Source organism: Colletotrichum higginsianum, chromosome 4 (genome assembly GCF_001672515.1).
Source record: "Colletotrichum higginsianum IMI 349063 chromosome 4, whole genome shotgun sequence".
Classification (NCBI taxonomy): domain Eukaryota; kingdom Fungi; phylum Ascomycota; class Sordariomycetes; order Glomerellales; family Glomerellaceae; genus Colletotrichum; species Colletotrichum higginsianum.
Genome location: NC_030957.1, coordinates 4,386,327 through 4,410,500, shown reverse-complemented (window position 1 = coordinate 4,410,500; position 24,174 = coordinate 4,386,327). Strand labels below are relative to the sequence as shown.

The 24,174-nt window shown below is 56.4% G+C and overlaps 10 protein-coding genes across 10 annotated transcripts; 5 read left to right on the top strand and 5 right to left on the bottom strand.

The window, feature by feature from the left end:
* Nucleotides 1–1,160: 1,160 nt before the first annotated feature.
* CH63R_06635 (RhoGAP domain-containing protein) lies at nt 1,161–1,598 on the top strand (the record flags this gene model as incomplete). Its single annotated transcript, XM_018301610.1, has 1 exon — nt 1,161–1,598. The coding sequence occupies one exon, from the start codon at nt 1,161–1,163 to the stop codon at nt 1,596–1,598; it is 438 nt and encodes a 145-aa protein (XP_018159460.1).
* An 890-nt stretch (nt 1,599–2,488) lies between these two features.
* CH63R_06634 (Replication factor A protein 3) lies at nt 2,489–3,103 on the bottom strand (the record flags this gene model as incomplete). The annotated part of the gene is made up of 3 exons (XM_018301609.1): nt 2,489–2,559; nt 2,767–2,869; nt 2,951–3,103. 3 exons carry the CDS (start codon nt 3,101–3,103, stop codon nt 2,489–2,491), a joined length of 327 nt encoding a protein of 108 aa, XP_018159459.1.
* Nucleotides 3,104–8,821: 5,718 nt separating this feature from the next.
* Nucleotides 8,822–9,806, top strand: CH63R_06633 (BZIP transcription factor; the record flags this gene model as incomplete). The annotated part of the gene is made up of 2 exons (XM_018301608.1): nt 8,822–9,629; nt 9,682–9,806. The coding sequence occupies 2 exons, from the start codon at nt 8,822–8,824 to the stop codon at nt 9,804–9,806; spliced, it is 933 nt and encodes a 310-aa protein (XP_018159458.1).
* Nucleotides 9,807–10,353: 547 nt separating this feature from the next.
* CH63R_06632 (uncharacterized protein) lies at nt 10,354–10,674 on the top strand (the record flags this gene model as incomplete). Its single annotated transcript, XM_018301607.1, has 1 exon — nt 10,354–10,674. One exon carries the CDS (start codon nt 10,354–10,356, stop codon nt 10,672–10,674), a length of 321 nt encoding a protein of 106 aa, XP_018159457.1.
* Nucleotides 10,675–13,540: 2,866 nt separating this feature from the next.
* CH63R_06631 (Ribosomal protein L4/L1 family protein) lies at nt 13,541–14,604 on the bottom strand (the record flags this gene model as incomplete). The annotated part of the gene is made up of 2 exons (XM_018301606.1): nt 13,541–14,322; nt 14,406–14,604. The coding sequence occupies 2 exons, from the start codon at nt 14,602–14,604 to the stop codon at nt 13,541–13,543; spliced, it is 981 nt and encodes a 326-aa protein (XP_018159456.1).
* Nucleotides 14,605–15,107: 503 nt separating this feature from the next.
* Nucleotides 15,108–16,538, top strand: CH63R_06630 (phosphatidylethanolamine-binding protein; the record flags this gene model as incomplete). The annotated part of the gene is made up of 2 exons (XM_018301605.1): nt 15,108–15,645; nt 15,727–16,538. The coding sequence occupies 2 exons, from the start codon at nt 15,108–15,110 to the stop codon at nt 16,536–16,538; spliced, it is 1,350 nt and encodes a 449-aa protein (XP_018159455.1).
* Nucleotides 16,539–17,464: 926 nt separating this feature from the next.
* On the bottom strand, nt 17,465–18,922 carry CH63R_06629 (Integral membrane protein; the record flags this gene model as incomplete). Its single annotated transcript, XM_018301604.1, has 5 exons — nt 17,465–17,829; nt 17,975–18,039; nt 18,108–18,225; nt 18,281–18,653; nt 18,749–18,922. The coding sequence occupies 5 exons, from the start codon at nt 18,920–18,922 to the stop codon at nt 17,465–17,467; spliced, it is 1,095 nt and encodes a 364-aa protein (XP_018159454.1).
* A 462-nt stretch (nt 18,923–19,384) lies between these two features.
* Nucleotides 19,385–19,810, bottom strand: CH63R_06628 (uncharacterized protein; the record flags this gene model as incomplete). The annotated part of the gene is made up of 1 exon (XM_018301603.1): nt 19,385–19,810. The coding sequence occupies one exon, from the start codon at nt 19,808–19,810 to the stop codon at nt 19,385–19,387; it is 426 nt and encodes a 141-aa protein (XP_018159453.1).
* Nucleotides 19,811–19,943: 133 nt separating this feature from the next.
* On the top strand, nt 19,944–21,300 carry CH63R_06627 (O-methyltransferase; the record flags this gene model as incomplete). Its single annotated transcript, XM_018301602.1, has 3 exons — nt 19,944–20,165; nt 20,221–20,471; nt 20,532–21,300. 3 exons carry the CDS (start codon nt 19,944–19,946, stop codon nt 21,298–21,300), a joined length of 1,242 nt encoding a protein of 413 aa, XP_018159452.1.
* A 759-nt stretch (nt 21,301–22,059) lies between these two features.
* Nucleotides 22,060–23,476, bottom strand: CH63R_06626 (Protein kinase; the record flags this gene model as incomplete). Its single annotated transcript, XM_018301601.1, has 5 exons — nt 22,060–22,238; nt 22,299–22,464; nt 22,536–22,711; nt 22,839–23,175; nt 23,231–23,476. 5 exons carry the CDS (start codon nt 23,474–23,476, stop codon nt 22,060–22,062), a joined length of 1,104 nt encoding a protein of 367 aa, XP_018159451.1.
* Between the last annotated feature and the right edge of the window lie 698 nt (nt 23,477–24,174).

Sequence of the window (24,174 nt, the reverse complement as noted above, 5' to 3'; positions counted from 1 at the left end):
TTGAGAGCATGTCAAGTCGAAAGATTCCTCTACACACCCCGAGGCGAAGTGTAGAGCTCGACCAGGGGTCTGAAACCATAGGCTCTATTCAGATCACACCGAAGGAATTTACTGCCAAGAGCAAGGTACCATCAGCTGGCTCACAAGTAATAAGGAATGATATCTCGAAGGCACAGCAGGGTACAACGCCCTCGGTTGACCTCGATCTCGAAGCGCTTTCCCACCTCCTCAATCAGCAGAATACAAACAACCAGGCAGTCAAGAAACTATCACAGCAGTCTCGCATTGATGAGGAAGGATTCGTTCTGAGGGGGCCCCGGTTTTCCCCGTATCAATCAACCCCTTCAAGGCCCCAAAGCGTAGCATCCATGGCGGAGGAGGTTGGACTACGATCTCGAGCATCAAGCTTGCGGCCTGCTAAAACACCATCACGGCCGTACGATGGAAGCTATGGAAAGTTAACTCCTTCCCAAGGATCTACTTCGAAGCCAGTTGGTGTGAAAGCCATGGCGGCAATGTTCGAAGTAGCCTCCAAGGAGTCGTCATATCCGTCTTCTCCGACGGCCTCTCGTCACTCACGTCCAAGTGAGGCATCCTTTGGCCTCTCTCGACTGAGGATCGACACGCCGCCTCCCAAGATTCCGGAACCTCCTGCTACGGTCTTGGGGGTTTTCGAAAATGAACCCAGCCAGCGCTCCCGAATCCCAAGCAGAGACTCGAACCCGGCAAGCCATCATATGCACACTGCCAGCGACATCAGCACTAGCTCTGTGAATAAGTCTTTCTCAGTTCATGGCCTAGAGTCTGTTCCGCGTCTATTAACGCCATCATTTACCCAACTCCGACCGACACTCCATTACCCAAAGCACCAGGCACCTCTGCTCAAGGTCCCGACTCTGGACGATGACAGACCGTTGGTCAATCTTAGCACAATGACACGACCTGCCGAGCAGCCTCCCATCGCACAGCATGTCGCATTTCTCCGCCCGTCTTCTACTCCATCAGTCAACCATCTCAACCCAGACGTTGTTCCCGGGAGAGCTGCAAGCCCTACTACCAATTCCGTGCTCCACACCCAAATTTGCAGACTCCAGAGGCAGCTAAATGCCAAAAAGGAGGAGAGCCTCTCTTTGCGTCGTCAACTAGAAACAAGAGAGAACATGGATATTGGAACACTCAGTGAACAATTGCGAGCGGCTAAACGCGAGTGTGCCACGTGGAAAGCCCGCGCCGAGGCGGCAGAGAAGCGTGTGTCGGCTCTCGAACGCTTCACTCGCAAACTTCGGGGGATCAAGGGGGGAGACGCGCAAAACGATGCCAGTAGGGCCTCACAGAGTGAGCGAAGCAGCATTGGAACGATGGGCACAGAGGACGGAGAGGTCGTTACGGAGAGGATAAAAAGGGCGATGAAGGGGTTGGACGGGCCCAGGAGCAGCGATGGCGGGGCTGCAGCATGGTGGGACGACGGCCGGGCCGGCGCCGTCTGGGGCGGCCAGTCGATTGCACATGATGCGCAGTCGCCGCTGGTGTTGACGGAGACAGCTCTACTCGAAGTTTGGGAGGCCGCACAGGAGTTATTGGCGGATGACGAAATTTGAATATTGGCCCGAGGGACCATGGGGCCCGGCAGGTATCAGGATATTGGGAGGGAGGGGCGCGAAGTCAGCCAAGTAATGCACACAAGATCGTGTGCGTGTAGAGATTAAGTAAGGCACAGTCTGTCAATATGGACTTGACACATATCACTAAAAAACTTGGTTTGCAGAGCTTTTCCATCAAGCTGTCATCGATACCCATGAAACGGCAAAAAGAGGCGGACATGGATCGGTCCTCGTGTCTTGTGGCAAAGGGAGCGCGTGTTCGAGGACCCCTAAGTGATATCGCCCCCGAAACCACGGCTGAGCCTCCACCTCCCAGCCTCATCTGTTCGCATACCCACTGTGCCGATGGCCATACGTCCGATGCCGTCCAGGATGGCGCCCAGCTGTTCCGAATTGTCGACAAAGCCCTCCATTTGTATCCCTGGCCCCGGTGGTCTTGGTCTTTGCTAGTGATGGCTGCCATCTCTTCCCTCACGCGTGTCCCCGAGCCCGTTCGCGGCTTTCTTGGTGTCGTTAGGCTGTGAGTCGCTGGTGCGCATGGATAAAGCGAGTTGCCCAGTGAAATCCGGCGATCTACTGGAATAGGATTGCTGTGTGCGAGAGGTGCGGCTCGGATGGCTTGTTTTGCGGTTCTGGGTGAGATGTGGTCTTTGCTGGCTAAGATTGCTCTACTGAAGAGGGTGCGACGATGGATGCGATAGGCGGGGAGAGGGTGGGGTTTGCTTGGGTGGGACGCACTGCGATGGCTGTTGGTGATGGCTCCGGCCGGGAAGTGGCGTTTGCCGTGGTTGTCGTCGCTACCAGCCGGACTACAGATGCTCAAAGTGTGGCGCGGGGGTGGCGAGCCGGTTGTACCTCCCTTTCGCGCGTCACAACGACTGGGACGGTCAGTTGTCGAAGACGAAGAGGGACTTGTGATGGTGTGTCGCCTCGACGACGGCGGCGGCGAGTTGGAAGTCTGGATCGGGTTGGCGGGTTAGCGGGGTACGAAAAGTTAGACTTGTTTGCGAAGAATATTGCTCAGATAGGGCGAGCGCAAGTGACCGATCGGGGTGAGGATCGGACAGAAGGGCTTGGTGCGGCTGTGTAGTTGCTCGGGTATAGGCAGTCGGGGGGGGGGGGCAAGGACAGAGGTTTCCGAGAGGCAGACGAAGAGAGTACATACCAACATCGGGTCCCAGATCACGGGAGCTAAGCACTTTGATGGACAGATCGGGGTTGACTTTGCCGATGATCTGGGCAGCGTTGCCATTGGTGAGGTGAACATCCTGTGGCGGCGAGGGTTAGGATCTGCCCGAAGACCAAGGGAGGCCCTCCCCCAGAATCACTCAAGTCGGAGGCAGACTTACGCGGTTGAGGATGGCCGTAACGTTGCCGTCGGCATCGAGGACGGCAGAGTCCCCGCGCAGCTGCAGGACCTTGCCGACAAGCATGACGTTGCGGCCGACGTAGCTGTCGAGGTACTGGGCCGTGATGCGCGGGGTGGACGTGGGTTCGGCCATTTTTTTTGAGATTTCGGAGGGGTGTTAAGTTAAACTTGGTTATCTCGTTGGCACGTGTATCGTGCGCGAAAGGTCTGTTTTGGAGGATGAAGTGGCGTCAGCAGGCCTCGGAAGCTGGTGCGATAGAACGGTCAGGTGCCGGGTTGTCGTCGGAGGGTCGTGTGAAGGGAGTTGGTTACGATGGGCCTCCCTCTCCGAGAGAGACGCGTTTTCGGAGCACCCCCGCACACCAACTGTCGCGCTGTCAGGTGACACATCATGTGACACATTTACTTTCAGAAGTTGTGCCCCCACTCACATACCTGTGTACGATCCGCACCGCTCTTGGAGAGTCAAAAACGTTATATTAACGGTGTCCCACCTCACCGTCTACGCTAGCTTGGTATGCATTTGTCTCCTCATCATGAGCGAGGACGAAAGATCCCCGATCCCCATATGAACCATGACGCGGCCGCTGTGAATTGACTTTTGGCTGCCGGTTTTTTTTTCCTCCCAGAACGTGTCTGCCCGATCAGACAATTTGTTATTGGGGGTTCGGGGTTCGGAAGCCCGGCCCAAGGCCACCACCACACCACCCAATGCTTGATGACCGAGTTCGTCACTGGGAGTGGTCCCTTGTGGATTCGGCACTCTCAGTAACGTAACAGGCTCGACTTTTCTCGGCACATGTTCTTGGCATGGCAGTGATGTCATGTCTGGCGCGCTGCCTGGTTTTTCCCCTTGTAGAATTATGCGGGTTCTGGTCGATCAGTGAGATCCCGCCATGGGTGATGGGGCCTCGCTTCGCGATAAAAAAAAGGCTACATGTACAAAGTAGGTAGCAAGAGACCAGCCCGTTCGATCTGCCCTGCATAATGAAGACTTTGTTGGTTGCAAGACGGATTGCCTCCGACGGGTTCGCCGTGGATGAAGACGGCTTATTCGATCGGGCGTCTCAAACCACGATCTGCTCCTCGACCTCAACAAGGCCCGATGTTGATTCCTGTTGTCACCCAATGACATGTGTCAGTATCAGGTGTCTACGAAGAAACATACAGGATACTCTGCAGCAACCGTACACCCTCATTTTCTGGAGGACCAGCGGCCGCTCGAGATGAGATCTTCAAAGGGCCCTTCCCAAGCCCCTGACACGCGTCGAGATTCGCTTTGGGCTGCTAAGGAAATCTCTTTCCATGTCAGGAAGCATGGGTCTCGATGGTGCATGGGCTGACCGGGAAAAAACCTGGGAGTTTGTACCGCTGTGTCCGTACCTACCCACCCAGGCATGTTGGAACGCGGCAGGCAATCGAGACGCAACTGCGTTTGTGGGTGGGTCCCGGACCCGAATCAAAGCCGGACATGAGTCGGAGATGAATGGAGACGGCACAGTGGCTCCACCTTCACGTCGGCGGTGGACGGACCGCATACAACTTGGATGACTGCTCGCCGTGCTGTTCACCACACACCCCTTCGACCCCTAAAGATGTCACACTCCTAAACAAAATCAAAACCGTTTCATTGGAAAAAAGCAGGATGGTCGCATGCGTTCAGAAGCGCCTCGTCTCCCTGTCGTAGCACGGGGTGAGCCCTGAGCAGGCGGTGATTGCCCAAGAGGGCGGAGGAGGTTAGGTAACAGTCTCAGGGTCCACGATGGGCAGCAACTGGATGCAGGGAGTACCCGACCGGGGCCAGATTGGCGAAGACACTTGGAAACAATGTCACATGTAGTGAGTAGGGAGGGCTTCTGGAAAGTTCGAAGCAGCACGAACTGTTTACCAAGTTGTTGCCGGCTGGCCCATCGCGCCAATACGTTCCTCGGTTGACGGGCCAGATTCCGACTTTCACTAGTGCCGTTCTTGTCCAGACCGGGTATCAGTGCTCTTGGCAACCTGCACCTACAGCCAGGTGTTCTGAGCACTCCCGTTGAGCACGAGAGGGAGCTTAGAGTTGCCTCGTTGCCCTCGGGCCGTACGTCGTGCTTGGTGCTTGGGGGTTGTCTCAAGATACGGGTAACTGGGCCCCAATGCTAGTCATGGCCCCATCACATCACGCAATGAGTCGTTCGCATGCCATCGTCGATCTACACGTGTACTCTGTAGCATCGTTATCTCGTTGCTTACGGGCCAGAGCCTCAGTGGACAATCGTCTATAGCCACATAGAGACAGTCGGCAGAGGGCACCATCACATCACGGCAACCCCCCCTCCCCTGAAGCAGGGCGAGCTGCTGGTACGGGATCTGCCGGGGTTTGCTCTCATGGTGGGGCATACCTACGTTGTATGGAGGAACCGTTTTGAGCAGCAGGCAGCCCCCGCCCCTCTCTCCCTCATCTTCTTCCCCACCCGGTGCCTTGCCTACCTACCTAGCTCCCGAGGGTTCCCCCCCGGCCGCCCTGCGCCTGTCAGTTCCATCATTACATGCTGCCACGCAGACGCAGGCGCAGGCGCAGGGAAGGGCACCAATGGGAAGGCAAAGGGAAAAAACTCCGGTCACCTAAGCACACTCAGCTCCATGTCCTGTACGGAATACACAGCTCTGAACGGATACCCCTCGCTTGATTACCGGGCGGCCAGTGACACAGCCGATCACCCGTCTGACCCCCCTTGCCTTTCCACCATTTTCAATTTTTCATCATTTTACAGGTACAGCGGGCAACCTGAACCGTCCCGGGCAGGTGCTCAGTGTCCTCCCACAGCCGCTCTTCGGGTCTGTGCTCATCGAACTGGTCAGGTTTTTTTTTTTTTTTGGGGGGGGGGGGTTTTTGGCTTCACGGGTAAGGCGAGATGGAGTACCTCATTCTCGTCGTCTTGAGTCCGATGGGCTCTAGCGCGAAGCGCTCGGTACTAGGTACACGAGAACACTACGAGGACTCCGTATGCTTGTGAGGTATATAGGACGATAACGCACAGACTGAACCGCTAGCGTCGCTGATTGTGCCTTTTCTGTGGTTGGCAGGCCCCAAAAGCTTGGACTGTAGCACCGCACTGGCACACCAACATCAATCCAACGCCGAACAACAAGACAGTCCTGCACCTCTCCAAGTTTGGACCGCCTTTGCTTTGTAAGTTGGCGTATCTTAGTCGGTTTGTTGATTGTTGATTGTTGTGTGTGTGTGTGAGAGAGAGAGAGAGAGAGAGAGGGAGAGGGAGAGAGAGAGATAGAGAGAGAGCGCTTGACCTGACAGGCAGAGGGGAAAAGGCCACTGGAGTTAGGCTCAATCAGCAGCGTCAAGTTTGTTGAATTGACAGCCCCCGGAGGGTTTCGTCCGAAAAACAGGGACGTGGTCAGAGCGTTTCCAACTTCCTGCCAACTTCTTAGCCCCCAAGACAGAGCAACCCCACCCCACCACGATAAACCCGGAAGGGGAAGGAACGCACCTACGGCAGGGTATCCGGAGGGCAGGCATGCTGTCCCGAGTTGGGATCTGAGAGGAATGCACGGAAGAAAGTGCTTTAAACTTGGAGACAGTCCGGCATCCAGCCATTCTAGTCTGGTCTGGTCTGTGTGCGTGTCACGCATATTCCCCTCAGCCATCAGGGGAGCATGAAGCTTGGTGCACACACACACACACACACAAACACATACCACGCTGCACCCACTGCGTGTTGTGCAGACTGAGACTGGGAGGAGACACACTGCCAAACATGATGGGAAATGGGTAAGCTACCTACCCCGCAGTGCAGTGCTAGAGGAATGCCCGGGTGGCCCAGAAGTCAAGTACACGAGCTACCTAGGTAAGCTGCGAGCTATGAACTCTTGAACTGCGGCACAGGCGAGCTAGAGCTGCACACAAGCTAGAAACGGGGGAGCGAGTTCAGATAATGGGCAAAGTGTAAGCCCCCCCCTCCTCTCTTTCCACCTTGGCCGGGCATTCACCACCACCACATTCCCGACAACATCACCTCGTCCCCGTCCCCGTCCCTACCGTCACAGGCATCGCCGACCTTGCCGCCTGCCCACGCCCGGTCTCTCGACTTCTGTCTGGATTCATTGCGTCCCCTGGTCCACTTGCCGCAACTTATTGAGCTTGTTGCCTGCCTGAATCGACCCTCGGAGGACACTCCGATACGGATACTGTCTAATCCATTGGTAGCTTCGTCGTTCTTGCCTGCCTCCAACGCAGAAACCTCGGCGATCTCTTTCTCACACACACAAACAAACACACACGCATACTCAGCCACCCTTCCTTGATCGTCTTTTCCTTGCCAACTTCCCCCATCCAGCCCTTGCCCTCCCGTCAAACCCTCCCTTGCGCGTCGACCGCAACTATACCTGTCCCGTCACCCTGCAAGCACTATCTTCCAAGAGCCCACACCACCATCACCACCACCGCATCCTTGCTTGCCTTGCTTACCTTGCCTACCTTGCCTCATGGCAGAAGGTTGCTGCGTCCTCCTTCTTGGCAACACGACAGTTTATAGCCTGCCACGACGTTGGCAGCCATCCTGAACTCCAGCAAACACGACGCGCTGCTGAGCCAGCACTCTCAATCTCGCACTCGATTCCATCCGGCCGTTCCACTCTCCACCTCTGACGCACCGAGCACGACCGCCCTGCCTGCCTCACTCCGAAATCCAAACGAGCTGTCGCGGGGACCGAGACAGACCCGCTACTATCTCGTTCCCGTACCGTTTTTGGTCAGGGAACGTTCGCTCGTCCGTCTGCCTCCCTCGACCGTATCGTGTCGTCACTTTCATCTGCCCTGACAGCTTTTGCCATCGTCGTTGGCGTCCATTCCCAACCGGTGCACGATCAGCTGTCTGTAACCAACGGTAAGCGGATTCCAAACCTTCGTTCGAGAAACCCCGCAGCAGCGCTACATTTGTTTCTCGCCCGCATCCTCTGCGTCTCTCTTCACCACCACCCCCCCCCTCTTCCGGCCTTGCCGTTTGTACCCAGCGGCGATGTTTCCATCCAACACAGCTTCCGCGGCGATTGCTCCATTCCCCTGAGCATGCCATCCGCCCGCACTTGGCCTCAATGCCTGTGCGACTACCCACGCTGCCCCATCTGACTGCGGCCCCTCCGTTTCGGCGCAACCATCAGGGAACACTCAGTTATTCTTGATAATGATGACCCCACTGCGCCGTCCACTTCCATCCGCCATCATCGAGCCGTCACCCTTCCGATCCCACCCAGTCTTCACTTACTGTCTTCTCTCATCCAAAGCCCCCCCTCCAGTTCTCCAATGGTTCTACCGAGACACTGACCAATCAGCATCGAAGCTCGTTCCGTCAACCCTTTTCATCGCATCGAGATACACCTCCCACGCGCCTGAGGAGAGCATTCAACACCTCCATTCCACATCTACTCCTCTCCGCTCACTCAACGTTTTGCCGCACAACGAGTCTCAGGTCTAATCCATCGCCAAGTATACGAAGGCGTCGTGATCGGTCCGAGGCTCTAGCAGACTCTTCGCTTTGTGGTTTTTACCAGTCGCCTCCTCGAGCCAGAACCCCATCCTCCGCCCTTCGCCCTTGCTTCGCTGCCGCCTCTCAGAGTGCCTGAACAAGATTGCTGCCGGCCACGGAACCTGCTCCGGCGCAACCAGCTAGCAGTCTCGGCCGCTACGACACGCAGGAGACAAATTCACACCGTGTGCATTGTGTAGCTCAGCGCACGACACGCATTCGTTCGTATTGCACCAGCCCAACTTTGCCAGCCAGCCGGTACGAATCAATCCAACAGAACTTTGAGATCAACACTGGTTCCAAACCCGGCGAGCTCCCTGTCCTGGACAATGAACACCCCTCCGAGCTTCTTCAGTGACGCGGTTGATGTTGCAACACCAACTAACGATGAATTCCCCAGCGATCATCCTCGGAAACTAGATCCAGATTCTTTCCATTTCACTCCCCCGGAAGACATTGACTCACCGCCTGGCATCATGTCGCAAGATCCGTCGGCTTACATGACCGTGTCAAGCGCCTGGGGTCCACTGGTCCCCAATCCGCTATCGCTCTACGGCCACAATTACCACTCGCAATACGCCACGAAACAAGAAGATATTGACGACCGCCCAGTACTGTCGATTGTCCCGTCTGTGTCAACCTCTCAGTCGAGCGTGAGGGCTGATTCCAGCATTTCAATGCAAACGCAGACATCCAAGTCGAGTAGGACAACTGATCCCGCTGATGCCAGCCCGCCGAGGAAGAAGGGAAGGAAAAGCAAGGCGCCGGCGCAAGGCGAGAATGACGGAAAACGAGACAAATTTCTCGAGAGGAACCGGGTTGCGGCAAGCAAGTGTCGGCAGAAGAAGAAGGAGTGGGTTTCTGACTTGCAGGAAACCAAGCAGGGGTTGGAAAACCAACATGCCCAGCTGCAGATGGAATACAATGGACTGGTGAATGAGGTTACGCGCATGAAGAACGAGCTCATGTCCCACGCCAACTGCAACGACCCAAACATCAATCTGTGGCTAGAGAACGAAGCGCGACGCTTTGTTCAAATCAGCGCAGACCGCGTCAAGAAACAGAGTCTTGACGCCAGCCGGGCGGTTGGCGATAGGCCACTTGGCATGGGGGGAAGCTACATGCCGTCGATTGACAGTAAGGAAGCCCATCCCCCCTACGCGGAATTAGAGATGTTGACCGACGTCAGGCCAAATGTCTCTAATTTCTCCCTCGCATTCTGAGCGCGCCATGACGACCATGTCTTCGAGATCCGGTAGCAGCGCAGACATCAACTACGACCACATGCCAGACAGTGCATTCGAACAGGCGTAGGGCGCCTCGAAGTGAGGGGTGGATGAGCCAGCGTGAGAAGCTAGGCCTGCACCCAAGACGTCGAGCGAGCCACGTGGCTGCGAAATTTTGACGCATCCAATGTTGTGAATTTTCCAATTTCGGAGTTGGGGATTGGGTTATGGGACGCAGCAGTCCTTTGAGCGATGACTTGAAAGGGGGGGGATCATGATTGCCAGCCGGACTTTTTTTTTTAGAGGCCAGCCGAAATGCCAGGACCGGAACTGCAGCCTGATAGATACCCTTGAACTGTTGTGGCTGCACACATTCGAGGCAGAAAATTCCACAAGCCGGACTAGCAGGGTGGGATTCTAACGGACACGAAATAATCAAAACCAAAGGACAAATGAACTAACTGATGGTCGCTTGCCTGATGGTACGTGATCCTGGTGCGAGCGAGGTAACTGTCGTGCGGCCTGGCTGCTCTTTTCAAAGGACCAGGGTGCCATTACCGTCCCGAGTATTTGAGCGAACCGATGCGCGTCTCCGTCTTGCAGCTCGGATGTAGTGTAGTGGATGTCTTTTCAATATGGCGTTTGCTGCTGTGTTATACCGCGCAGATGGACGTGAGGGACAATACAAGCTTGCTAACAGAGACCGGCAGATTGGGCTTATCGTTGATGAGCGTTTTGTGGCTGGACTTCGAGGCGGTTGTGCGCATGATCGGGATCTCGAAATTCGACTCGTCGACACGGTAAAACACAGGCACAACAGCGGTACTGGTACTCCATCGTCTCGGGGAAGGGCTGATACCAAAGGGGCGGTAACGGTCGACTTTTCGGGCGCCAAGTGGACGAAGGGTACGCGGTTCGTGATCGTGGAGGACAAGGTGTTCGGCGGTCGGTTCTAAGATGGAATATCATGTGCGAAGGCAGGCTCCAGGGGTAGTGGAGCTAGGCGAGATCGCCCAGTTGACTGTATTGAGGTTCTCAAAAGGGTCCGTTACTGATAGTTTGCCCGCTCTAGAAACCGTCCGAGTATAGGTAAGCAAGGAAGCTTCCCAAGAGCCAGACAACATGTCTCAGCTACGGCTGGCAGCGTTGCTTCGAGGGCCAGCTGACGATGCTCCGATGGGTTATATCGAAGAAGGGTGAGGAGGATTTGAGAAAGGTGTTCCCAGGAGCTTGGCGGAACGGCATGAGTGAGGAAGGGAAAAAAGAGCGGGGGAGAGAAAGGGAAAAAAAGACAACGCCAGGCTCAGGGGTCGGGTTGGGTCGAGGGCAAGATGTCGAGGGTTAAAGACGGAGCGAAAAGGGACTGAGGGCGTTGCGGTCGTTCCCACTTCCCAAAACTGCCCAACCTAACGTCAAAGGTAACGTCAAAGGGACGTGGCTGTCCGGCGGGCGGGAAAGCTTGGCCTAGCACTACGTCAGTACGGGCCCTTTGAAGGTCTCTTCGTTTCTCCCTCCCCTGCCCCCCCTCCTTCCCCTATCAGACAAACACAGCTAAGGTCCGCTCGGGAGAAGGGGAAGGGACGCGAAAAGTTGCCGTGGCTCCAGTTTGCAATGGAGGAAGAGCAATGGGTGATACCCGCTCAAGAAAGGCCGAGCAACGGATTGAAGTTGAGGAGCGCGCGAGAGAGTGTAGAGAGATACACACGATGCTTGGGAGGAGGATGATTAAAGAGGCGGAGGAGGCGGCGGAGGAGGAGGAGGAGGCTCGGACCACAGCATATCTACGTCACAGGTCCTGAATGCTGGGTGATAGGTTGTCTGGCTGTATGTGAGGATAGTTACCTAGTCTACACTAGCTTGCCCACCACCCCTCCTCCCCCTGCCATGCTCTCTTCCATTGCGGACCACCTCGCCGTCTCTTTTCGGGACGGAGGTCTGGATGGACATCCCTCATTCCGTCGTCGCCGCTCAACCCGCCCGCTGCCCGGTGTTAGGTCGTCGTATCGTCATTGGCCAAAGCGGGAGCAAGTGGGCGCTAAGGCTAAGGGGGGAAATGCGAATCAGGAACCCCGGAGACAAGACCTCTGGGTAAGGTGTGTGTGTGTGTGTGTGCATGCCTACATCGTGACTTCACTGCTACAAGCATTATGGCGCAGGGGGGGGGGGGGGGGGGGGGGGCAAGGTTGCGGGATACACTACACTAGATGGGCAGCCCTGCAGGGAGAGGGCCAGACTGTCAAGAGGAGAGTTCCAACCTCCACTTGGGCTTTCGTCGAGCGCTGTTGTCCGCTCCAGGTACAACGCCAATGGAAGCAGGTGATGTGATGCTACTCGACAACAGCCCACCGACCTCCTCCTCCTCCTCCTGCCCAGACAGAAAAGTCGACGTGCCCGTGGCGGCTCGAAGCATCATCCTTCTCGAGATACGGAACGAGAAGAACAAGCCGCGTTCCATCGTGACGGGGGTCACACACACGCAACGACACATGTGTGTGCGTGCGTGCGTAAGGTCCAGTCCAGGACAAGGTCCCTCGCCTTGGATATGGGAAAGTTTAAAAAATCCCACTTCTCACTACAAGATTCGTCTGAAATGCGCCGGCGGAGAGGGCGGGACGGGGGAGGGGGAGAGGGAATAGAGGGGAGCCAAGGCTCTTTTTTGCCCGCAATGACGTAGAGGGCGCGAACTTGTTTGCCAGACCTCCCCCCTTCTTCTTTTTCCTTTTCCTTTCCATTCCCTCCCCGTTGCATTCCCGGGACGCCATTCCGGGCCGGGAATTGTGGGACAGGCCTAGCCAGGCCCGAACTCGTCGGAAGGCCGGGCGTTGTTTAATTACCATGATATTTCAACGATGAGCAGGTGGTGTGAATCTGTGTGTCTCTCTCTCTCTATTCCTCTTCAAACAGGGTTCTCGGTTGCAGCGTCTTGAGCTGCGTGGGTTTTTCACTTAATTGTTTCTCGTGAACCAAGGTCAGGGAATGGGGGGGGGTTCCCACGACGTTGCCGCTGGCTGGGTGCAGTGGTGGTGGGTCCCTCTGTCTGCGTTCCAAACCGGGCGAGGTACCCGGTTCTGCCAGGCTCCTCTGACGCAGTATGGCGTAGGAGGATTTCCGAATAGGGGCAAGTAAGACGGACGCCCACCAAGGCCGCCCCCCCAATGCCCGAAGCGGTGATTCGCCGTGTAGATTAATTCTTTTTTTTTCCTCTTCTTTTTTTCCTCCAATTTTTCTTCATCTCGAGGCAACAAGAAGATTTGTAGACAACGAAAAAAAATCGCCTATGTGCAGTTATACTTGCCACATTGTATTGTTTGTGCATACACAGTAATTTTGTGCAGAAACATTTATTAAGACTAAAACGTCTGCTTAGGTTGACCGAGGCCTAAGGACTGGAACCAGAGTTGCACGTTAAGAGACATTAGTTAAATCGTACAGTCCTAGCTTCGGGATTGCTTGTGTTTCGAAAGCCACAAATAACGCCTTGGCTCTAGTTAGAATGCCCATTGCTGGGGCATTGCAACTGCGCATTGTGAGACGACCGACCTTTGCATAGGTAGGAGGGTACCAACACTAGTACCGGAGCAAATACATCGGTTCTCCTCATGTATTGACTGACATGTCGTTCACTGTTCAACAGAGGCTACTAACAAGGTGTGTTAGGTCAATGGCAGTGTGTGTGCCGTATATTGCTACAAGCCGGAGAGGCGCCCTCTAATCAGACAATCGCTACTCCTCGCTGATTGGTGTTACAGATATCCACACATTTCTTTACTCTCCTCCCTCCCTCTTCTTCTTTTTTTTAGCCAACAGCGCAGTAGAAACGCCTCATTGAACGAGCGGCTCGCCGATCGTCGGGCCGCCCTTGAGGGCACCGTTGACGAAGATCTTGGTCACCAGGTCGCTCTGGTGCGACTCAATCATCTCCCTGAGCGCCGCCCGCTCGATAACCACGCGGCCGTCCTCCAACAAGTCCTTGACGTCCACCTCGTTGACGTCCAGACACCGGCCCTGGTCTCCCGCGACCTCCATGGTCTCCCAAAGCCGCGGCCTCTCCCCGTTGGTGACGAACAGCGTGCGGCCGTGGGCCTTGCCCCACTCGTTGGCCTCGAGGACCTGCATCATCCACTTGCGGCGGTACTCTTCGGCGATCTGGGGCCCGATGGCGCCGGCGTCGGCGAGCTTGGTGAAGTCCAGCGGCAGCGGCAGCTCCATGCCGTCCTCGCAGACGACGAGCTGGCCGCGGCGGTAGCGGTAGCTGAGGGCGGTGCGCCAGGCAACGTCGTAGACCTTGCGGTTGAGGCGGGTGCTGAAGTCGCGCGGCTTGGGGCCGTGGGACACACCTCCGCCGCGGCGGATGGGCGACTGCTTCGTTCCCGCGCGGGCGCGGCCGCTGCCCTTTTGCGGGTGGATCTTCCTGTGCGAGCCGCGCACCTCCCAACGGGTTTTGGTGCTGGCCGTGCCCTGGCGGGTGGCGTCGCCCTCGAAGACGACGGCGAGGTGGAGGAGGTCGCGGCGGAGCGGGAGGTAGAGGTGCTTCGTCGAGTAGGACTCGAGGGATCGCGGCTCGAGGGTCGGGAAGGCGTGGATCGTGACGGGGACGGATGTGACTGTGGACGGGGAGGAAGAAACTCCGGTTAGTAACGGGCTCTTTCGTAGGACGCTTCCCTCTGGGTCCCGGGGGTAGACAAACTTGGTGTCCAGGGTTCCGTCGTCTTGGGGACGGCGTAGGCGGATGTGGTGATGCCCGGGAAAGGCGCCTCGGTGGCCATTGATCTCGTAAAGCTCGACGGGCCGGCGAAGGACGTCGCAGGGTTCGCCGCTCTGCACGTCGATGAGAGGGACAAGCCCCTCATGGCCTCGCCGAGGCTCCTTACTCCCTTGCCTGCCATTGTGGTATATGCGGGACGTCGCAATGGGAGGAGCTGGAGTGGCTGGGGTGTCGCGACGTCGATGTCGATGTCGGATGGGCTGTGGAATTTGGATTGGATTGAATTGGGAGCCGCACCCTCTTTGCGTTGGCGCAGGAATCACGAAAATTTGGCCCGTCCTGTCGAATGAAGCCTGAAGCTGCCAATCAGACAGCGCTAAATGCAGGGTACGTACCGACGGTGGACAGCTAGTTCCTATGGACAGTGCACGCTTTCTCAACTGTAGAGAGACTCACCCCTGTTCGTCCCGGGGCGGGATATTCCGTCATCCAATTGGAAGCCGATAAAAAGAATTATTATGGAGACTCGCAAACCAGAGACTCGTGAAGCTCAAAGTTGTCTGGTGAAAAACCTCCTTCCTACTGAAGGAAGCTCTGCTCGGGATTCAGCACGACAAAAAACCCGCCCAGAACCACCACCCAATCGGCCCCGCCCGCCAATTCCCTCCCATAGCCCAGAAAAGAATGTCATCGTCGTGTAGGCAGGCCATCCGGCCGCTGCGGCGATGCCTGAACAACAGCATAGCCACGCCGCTGCCCATACGGAGGAGCCTGTCGACGACGCCCGCCCCGGCCGCCGAAGTCTACAAGGTGTCGCGCGAGCGGCCCGAGACCGTCGACCCCGTCGAGCTCAACCCCAACACGGCCGTCGCGCCCTGGGCCGAGAAGGACCTCTGGAAGGCCGGCACACCGCCCATTGGTTCGAGACGTCGCCGTTACGCCATCCGTACGAGCGCGAACCTGCCCTTTGAGCAGCTGCCCTACCAGGCCTTCCAGGAGGCGCGCAAGATCCTCGCCGCCGACCGCCAGGAGAAGCTGCAAGCCATCATCGCCGAGATGCAGAAGATCAAGAGGTTGGAGGGCATCAAGGGGGACAACGTCAGGGGAGGGGAGAAGATGCGTCAGAGGAAGTTGGCCAGCATGCGCCAACATGTCGAAAGGCTTAAGATTCTGGCCGATATCAACGACCCGGCCGTCAAGAGGCGCTTTGAGGATGGACTTGGTATGAACGACTCCATGACAGACGTTCCATTCTCCCGTGTTTGCCTTCGTTGCCTGGAGTGCTGACGCAGTCCCTGCATAGGTGACATGAACAAGCCCATCTACCGCTTCCTCGCCGAGCGTAAGTGGCGTGCCTACGAGGCCAAGATGATCGAGCAGCGTATCGCCCAATTCAACATCGTCCCCGACATCCTTCCGAAACTGGAACCCACCTACGACGTCCAGCTCTTCTTCCGCCGCGCCAAGGTGCCCCCTGGCAAGGTCCTCCCCAGCAACGTCACCGAGGTGCCCCCGCGCCTGCGCGTCACCCCCTTCACGGCAGGCGAGCGCCTCGTCTCCATCGTCGTCATGGACTCGGACGTCCCCTCGGTCAACACCGACAGCTTCAGCAAGCGCTGCCACTTCCTCGCCGCCAACGTGCCCGTGTCGCCCACGACCACCTCCGTCCCGCTCTCCAAGATCCGCGACCCCTCCCAGCTCGCCGTCCCCTACCTGCCCGCCTTCTCGCAAAAGGGCGCCCCCTACCACCGCCTTTCTGTCTTCATCCTCGAGCAGGCCCCCGGCAAAATCCTCAATGCCGCCGTCCTCAAGGATCTCTACTCGGCCCGCGACGGTTTCTCCCTTAAGTCCTTCCGCGACAAGTTCCAGCTCAAACCCGTCGGCTTCAACCTCTTCCGTACCATCTGGGATGAGAACACGGCCGGTGTGATGGAGCGCGCCGGCATGCCGGGCGCCGATGTCGAGTTCCGCCCGACGCGCGTTTACTCCCTCAAGGAGCCCAAAACACCCCGCGGCTGGGAGGCCAAGCGCCAGGGTCCCAAGTACAAGCACCTGTGGAAGTACACCAAGCGCATCAAGGGGTACTCCAACGCCAAGGGTCTCGTCAGGAGATGAGCGGCCTGGAGGTGTCGGTGAGGAAGCAGTCGAGATGCAGGATGGTTATGGCCGTGGAGCCGGACCAGAACATAACGCAGCGGGAGCCGGAAGCGGGGGCTGGGGGAGAGCGCGCGGTGCTGTCAAAAAGTGTAGAATACGTGTACTTTATGTGGTATCATCTGACTGTAGATGGGTGCAGTCCCAAGGCTGCGGTAGTTATAGATCACCTACTGTCAACTCTGATTTGTTTACGGCGCCCAGTATACCGGAACCCTGCTGGTCGACTCTCACGAAACTGGAAGCCGAGTGGTGCAGGAGGGCAAGTTTCGGTGCATCGATCTCTTGACGGAGCTTTGTGGTCCCTGCGAGCCCCCTGGGAAAGGAGTACGACGTTGACAGAGCAGTGTCCTGACCTTGTTGAAGCTTTTTGGACTCGCCACGTGGCAGAACAGGCCCAGCTTGGCTTGTGAGCGATGTATTCTGGTTGAATTACGCATTTAGAAGTCGGTTCAGGCGGACCTATGCCATTGAGGGGAAGTTAGGATTGTTGGCAGGGGTAGAGTTCAAGTTGTGTTGGTGAGTAAAGCAAGTAAAGCTAACCACACCATCGTCTTCAACCTTTCTTTTAATGCTTCTACCCTTTTGAAAGCTATCAAAGATGCCCAGGTTCATTAATGTGTTATATCTATACAGCTGCAAGCCCAGATACAATCGAACTAGGTGTCAAGAGACCGAAGACATGGCCCAAAAGCGGCCGAAGCAACCAGATAGCTCAACCTGATATCTAGCTTGAGGCACTAGCAGGACCACTGAGCTGAGAAGGAGACAAGACAGGCGCGTGTAGAACGATATCCCGGTGTCTTCGGAGCCAGTGGTCAGCATTCCTTGGTCCGAGTCTCTACACTGTCCAATCAACACTGGTCCGTTTCCAACCCACCCGCCATTTACGTGCTCGGCTCGATCTTGATGCTGAAGACGTCCGTCCTCATGATCTTGCCTCCTGAGGTCTCCCGCCCGAGAATGCTCTCTTGGCTTCCCTTCCCCGTGATCGTCGTGGTGGTGGCGTCATTGAATACGGTCGCTTCGGCCCGTTGTCTCGCAGCAGCTCGCTTCCTGGCGTCGCGGGAGCGAGACATCTCGATGTCGGATCGCACTCGGCCGCCGGGCCCCGAACCGTAGTTTTCGTATGTGTATCGTCCGCCGCCGGAGCTGAACATGCGTTTGCCGAAGATGAGCTCGCCGAGGGGTTGGAGGACGGGGATGCAGGCGGCGATGATCATCGTGCTACCCTCGACGCTGCGGTACCGACCTAAAAGTCAGTCTGTATGCTCTTTCGCCAACGGCGGGAGGGTTTGCTTTTTCTTACATTGTCCAGATAACCAGGTCTGAAGTTTCATCTACACCAAAACCTTGTTAGGTTGACTTGATAAATACTAAACCCTGCAGGAACTTACAAGAAAAGTCGGGGCTAGCAAGACTCGGTAGTCGGGTACACTTGTAGATGGCAACAATTGCGGAGCTGTTACAGTAGAAAGTCAGTCATCCATCCAACGTCCCGTCCGAGGCCAGACGGTGGAGGTATCTCACACTGATCCGATGCCGAGCGCAATGCTCAACGCTACTTTCTTCCTCGTGCGCATCTGCAACCGTGCAAGCACCAAGACAGGGTATACAGCAAGGTAGATGTCTACAAAAGCGCAAAACCCTACTCCTGATCAGAAAACAGACGTCCCGGCTGGCACATGTGCGAGCCGCCATACCTCCAGAATAGATGGCGAAGTAAACCAAGATCCACTTGTCCCAGCACGTCTTCTCAACAGAAAAGTCCCATTGCGAGTGCGATGGCTGGCATTGAGCAAAGAGAATGATGACACACCCTAACAAGTTGACAAGGCAGAAGATGGATAGACACCACAGGAATAACGCGTGCCACCTGCTGGGGTTCATGATCCGGGTAAGCAGAGCAACGACGGCGATCTTGGGGAGGCCGAACGACATGACGCCGGGAGCGAAGCCGGCGATGGTCCAGAGAATGGCGCCAGACTTCTGCTCGAGAGTCAGCACGTCGAAGTGTCGCCCGTTGCCGTACGAGACAGCGGCGATGGCGGTCCCGACATTGATCCAACCACACAGCTAGGGAACAGGGAGAGAGAGAAGTCAGTCAGTCAGCCGGAACGTTTCTATGCTCGACGGGACGAGCCTTGGCTGCATGATGCGGCGTAACTCACTACGGATGCAACGATCAGATAGTCATTCAGATGGAATTTGCCCAGGATCTTGCCCCTCACGAAGAGTCTTGCTGCCGTAAAGAGGGTGCTGAGGACCGAGACGGAGATGACGATGCCGATGGCGGTCGGCCCCTTGTTCTCCTCGGCCCGCTGCGGCGGAACTGAAGTTGACATAACAGCTGTTGTGCTTTGGAAATGAATGGATGTCGAGAAACCTGCCTGACATGCGAGAGATTGGAGACGAAGAAGGAGAGGGGGGGATGAGCGGAAGCAGGACGAAGAGCTTGCGGCAGCGGGTCTCCCGGATAGAAATGAGTGTACTCGGTGAATTCAACAGAGAAAGACTGATATCACAAAGGGAAATGATCAGAGGATCAGAGCAGAGATGGCAAGCCAGCCCGTATCGACAGTCCGGGGCGGCTCTTGGTCTCGAGACTTTCCGGTAACCAGCCGGCATCAGCCATCACTTCTCAGCTCCTGACAGCTGCATCGTTGCATTGTGCCACAAGCAGGTACACATCCGCAGCCCAGAGAGAGATCAACGCTTGAGTCTCGGGCATGTGGGGGGTCTGCGATGAAGGACCGCAGTCGTACCATATTCTACCAACTGTCATGTCACATTGAGAGACCTCGTGTTCACTCGGCCAGGGATGAACCAACGTCTTCGCCAAGGCACGGCCAACGAGATGTCCAACCAACGCAGAACTTCCATTCGCCAACCGGGGGCCCGGACTCCATTCGGGACCCTTGAAGACAATGGGTTCTCTCGTCGCTTCCGGTCTCCGCGCCCCACTGAGAAGGTCTTGGTCCTCGAGAACTGATAGCAAAACCGTTGACGAACAGCGGGTGAGGCGTTGGCGATGCCGTTGGACGTTGGTGCAGCGTCGCAAAGGACCCTCTTCCCGCTGCTCCATCGGGGGAGGCATAACATTGCAGTTTCTCGAGCTTGGCCTTCGGGGGGCGAGCGTCCGACATAGCCCCATTATGCGTCCAACCTTGGTCCGCGTTGAAGAGCGTGAAAGGAGGGGGGGGGAGTGCTGTTTGGATGCTGTGAGGAGCCATAAATGTGCTGTCTCCTGTCGACGAGGGATCTTTTGACAAATGCACCCTTCTTACACTCGCAGACCAGCTCACCACTTCTAAACCCCCGTTGTCTAGATTCCAGAATCAAGCCAATCTTCCCCAAATTGTCACAATGGGCTCCATTCCTGAAAGAACCCCTCTAGACGTCTCCGTCGCCGTCCAGGCCAACGATGCCAAGAGCGTGGCAGAACTATCCGACGCCGTAGGCTCCCTCGGCAGGACATTCTCTCCCGAGAACGAAGAAGGCCGTCTTCAGCTACTGAAGCAGACGAGATCGTTGCTCCAGGCTCTCGAGACACCACGCGAGACCATGATCAAGCACTGCTGGGCCCAGGTATGCCAACTAGTCGCCAGAAAACAGCTCTTCAACTGACTCGCTTCACTCCCAGCCTTCCGTCAGCTTCGTCATCGCCACAGGCATCGAGTCGGGTCTTTTCAGCTACATGGCGCAGAACCCTGGTCCCAAGAGGGTGGACCAGCTCAGCAAAGCCCTTAGCTTCGACCACGACGTCCTTTCGCGTACGATGCGCCACCTCGGTTCGATGGGATACTTGAAGGAAGTCGGGCCAGACAAGTACGAAGCCACAAACTTTGCCAAGTCTCTGAGTCTTCCCATCATTGCAGGCGGGTATTCTTGCATGTATGTCATTCCCAGCCGGCCAATGTTTAAGAGAGAGAGGCTCTGACGATAAGTGTACAGCGTTGGCGGCTGCTGGCCTACCTTCAGCAACTTCCCGTCGTACCTCAAGAAGCACAACTGGTCGATTCCTGCCGATCCGACTGAAGGCCCGTTGCAGGACGTCGTGGGAAAGGACAGCAACTTCTTCAAGCACATGATGACCAACTACCCCGGAGGCGAATTCCAGAGCCACATGGCTGGGTACAGGCAGGGCAGGCCGTCGTGGATGGACGACAGGTTTTACCCGGTTGCCGAAAGACTCATCCGGGGCGCAGACAGGTCCGCAGACGCGGCTTTCCTCGTCGACATCGGCGGCAGCATCGGCCACGACCTGGACGAGTTCTGCCGCAAGCACCCGGACGCCCCCGGTCGACACATCCTCCAGGACCTCCCGCACGTGCTCTCCCAGATCCAAAAGATCGACCCCAAGATCGAGCCGATGGAGTACGACTTCCACACGGAGCAGACGGTCAGGGGGGCCAGGGCGTACTACATGCATTCGGTCCTGCACGACTGGACGGACGAGGTGGGCAGGGGCATCCTGTCGCGCGTCACGGCGGCGATGAAGCCGGGCTACAGCAGGCTCTTGGTCAACGAGAACGTGCTGCCCCCGACGGGGGCCAACTGGCAGACGACGGCGCTGGACATGATGATGATGACGCTGTTCTCGTCGAGGGAGCGGACGGAGGAGCAGTGGCGCAGGCTGCTGGAGCCGGCGGGGCTCAGGATCATCAAGATCTGGTCCCAAGGCGAGGGCGTGGAGAGTCTTATTGAGTGCGAGTTGGCGTGAGGAGCGGAGGTATGGAATGGCGGGAGGATGGGGGGGGGGGGGGGTTGGTGGAAGGTTCCATAGGTCGGTATGCGGGTTGGTGGAATGAATGGTTCCCTTACTCTAGGATTGGATGGACCGGGGGGAGGGGGGGGGGGCATGTCAGCACTTTATTGGAACGACATGACCAACCAACCCGCATCTTTGGCAATGACAGCTGGCCGTGACGATCTTTATTTGCTTGCACGCAAATCGCATGCAAGGTGTCGAAAGTCCAACCGACGCAGGACTGTTGAATTGGAGGGCATAACGCACACGAAGGGCATTTTGGAGGCCCTTGGAGATAGGCCTTATCAGATAGCCTGGCTAGCTGCTTAGCAGTTATAGAGGACCTGGTGCAGGCTATATCTAAGGTAGTTCGCTTCGCAGGGGCCTAAGGCGCCTAGGAAAAGAGGTACTCTCTACTTGCTAGGTAGGCACTTTGGAGCCCTCACTCTAGGGCGCCTTTAACAGCAGTCATAAAGATTGAACTGCAGCAGACAGAGGCTTAGACTTGAAAAAACCTAAAGAAGAGAAGTGCAGATGGGATTTCCCTTTATCAAGAGATTTTTGAATCAAGACTAAGTGAGAGGCTTGACACGTCTATCCATGGCACCGCCTACGATCTCGACAACGTGGGAGACCACGAAGGACAGCCGCAACGACAACGGCAGTGTTCTCAGTAAGATTATCTGCCGGCGAACATTTCCCCTGCCGAATGTCCCTGTAAGTGTTTCAGGGTCAGCCTCGCAACCAAGGGTAAAAATAGGCCTGCCCGGGAGTAAGCCGGTCCTCGGGAAGCCAGCAGAGCAGTGATTCGAGGAAGTCAACAAAGGCAGCGCCTTCATCCCCCGCCAGATTAGTAGCGAGAGACTCCAAGCTCCTCTTACCGGGTATGGGAACAGGGCCCTTCCAGGTGCCTACATGAAAAAGATGTGAACAAGGGAAAACCGCCGGCAGCTGAGCCTTGTAGAACTCACCATCCTTGTTCCAATACTTGGCCGTTTCCGCACTCCTGGCAAGAAATTCGGCCGGCGGCGGACCGAGAACAGCAACCATTGCCGCGATATGGTGGGCGTCGTTCAATGCCGTCGGAGCTGCATCTTGAACATTGAACAAGCTGCCGCCCTCAAGAAGGTCCCATGCCTATCGCCAACGCGTCATGGGTTAGGAAACAACAAGATTTACATGTTGGGGGATAAAAGAAGCGTCCATACCAAGAGTCCAACACTCCAGACGTCGACCGGGGAGCCCCATTGCATGTTGAGGATGACCTCCGGTGCACGATACTGCAGTGGCATGGCCGGCCCCTCGTGTACGCTGCCGATGTGTAGATGATGCTGTCCCCGGCTTGTTTCCTCGCTGAAGGCTTGCGAACATCTCCCTCCTCCACCTAGGAAAGAATCGAGTCATCCGTTATGGCAATGAGGAGGTTGTCTGTATGAAGATCTTGTGGCTATTTCATCAGAAATGGGGGAAGGGAATTCATCAATAATGAGGGGAAGGCCATGTGTGCCTACCGGTGTGAATCACGTTTGAATCGTGGAGGTAGTCCAGGCCGCGCAGCACCTGATCGAGGGCGTTGATGACAAGTGTTTCGGAAAAGACTCTGTTCTGCTGTTGTTCCTGAAGCGTCCTCAGGCTCATACCCAAGGGTTCCATGACGAAAACATCATGTTTCCCATGGGGACCGTCCAGCACGAAGGAATCGTTGAGTTGACGGATGAAGTCTCGGCCTGAGTGCTCGACAGTGACACCAGCCAGGTGCCGGTAAACCTGCAGCTCTTGATTTTGTGTCAAGGTGTCCACATGCACCTTCAGCGCCCAGTACTTTCGCGCTCTAGGGGAGGGGATTTCCTAGTCGTCAGTTGACCAGGAGGGTCGGAAACCAGGAAGCAGAACACACACACACGCAAATGAGATCATGACAGAGCCAAACGGTGGAGGTTGTGCCGTACCCAAGCTTAGCAACAACCTGGTAGCGGTCTTCCAGTACCATGCCGATCCGCATAGGGTAATAGTCCTTGGGGTTGTAAAAGGGCAGCCGCTCCTCCTCGACGCGTTCGGATGGGTCGATCAGCTTGAAGCCGCTGGACGGGAAGGCCCGCGGCGGAAGTGCCATGGTCGCCGTCGAACTGGAGTATTTTCGGGATGCCATTTTGCGCTTCAACGACGATGCCAATACGCGTTGTCGGAGAGGCAGCTGCAAAAGCGTCAGAAATCTCTGGATGAGCATGCTCCAAATCGGGAGTGAAGGGCAAGTGAGTGAGTGGGTGCCGTGTGGGCGCGCTGAGTTGGTAACACTTTGGCAGAGCATTTTGGACGCTGCGTCGTTGCATTGCGAGGTGCGTCTCAGAATGGATTACTCCCAAAAGGATTAGCGCCCCCAGATGCCCAGAAGAACCGAATCAAAAGCTGATGATGGATCGTATCGCCCATGTAGCGTGATTCTACTGTTTTCTCCAACTTTGATTGTGTACCTGCGCGACCTAAAGAGGGACCGCCTTGGCCACGTACCTCAGTAGGGTGGCGTGGCGTAGTGCAGCAATTACCGAAGAACATCTTCCGGCCTGACAAAATGCGTCAGTGATCACAGACTGCTTGGTTGGGTGGCCTCAGGGGATGGCTACAGTGAATTGACGATTCAAGAAGTTTTTGCTGCCGGAGTACCGCATAGGAAGCACATCTGTCAATCCGGTATTCGGTATGGGAGTGTGGATACCAAAATGGACCCACTCGGATCCGAAATCCGGAAAACGGGATCGGCAATAAGAGCCGTCAGGTGGATCCCCGGCGCCGCGAATCCGGCCAGCCCCGTCTTCGGCCTAAATCACTTCACAGAATTGTCCGATTTTC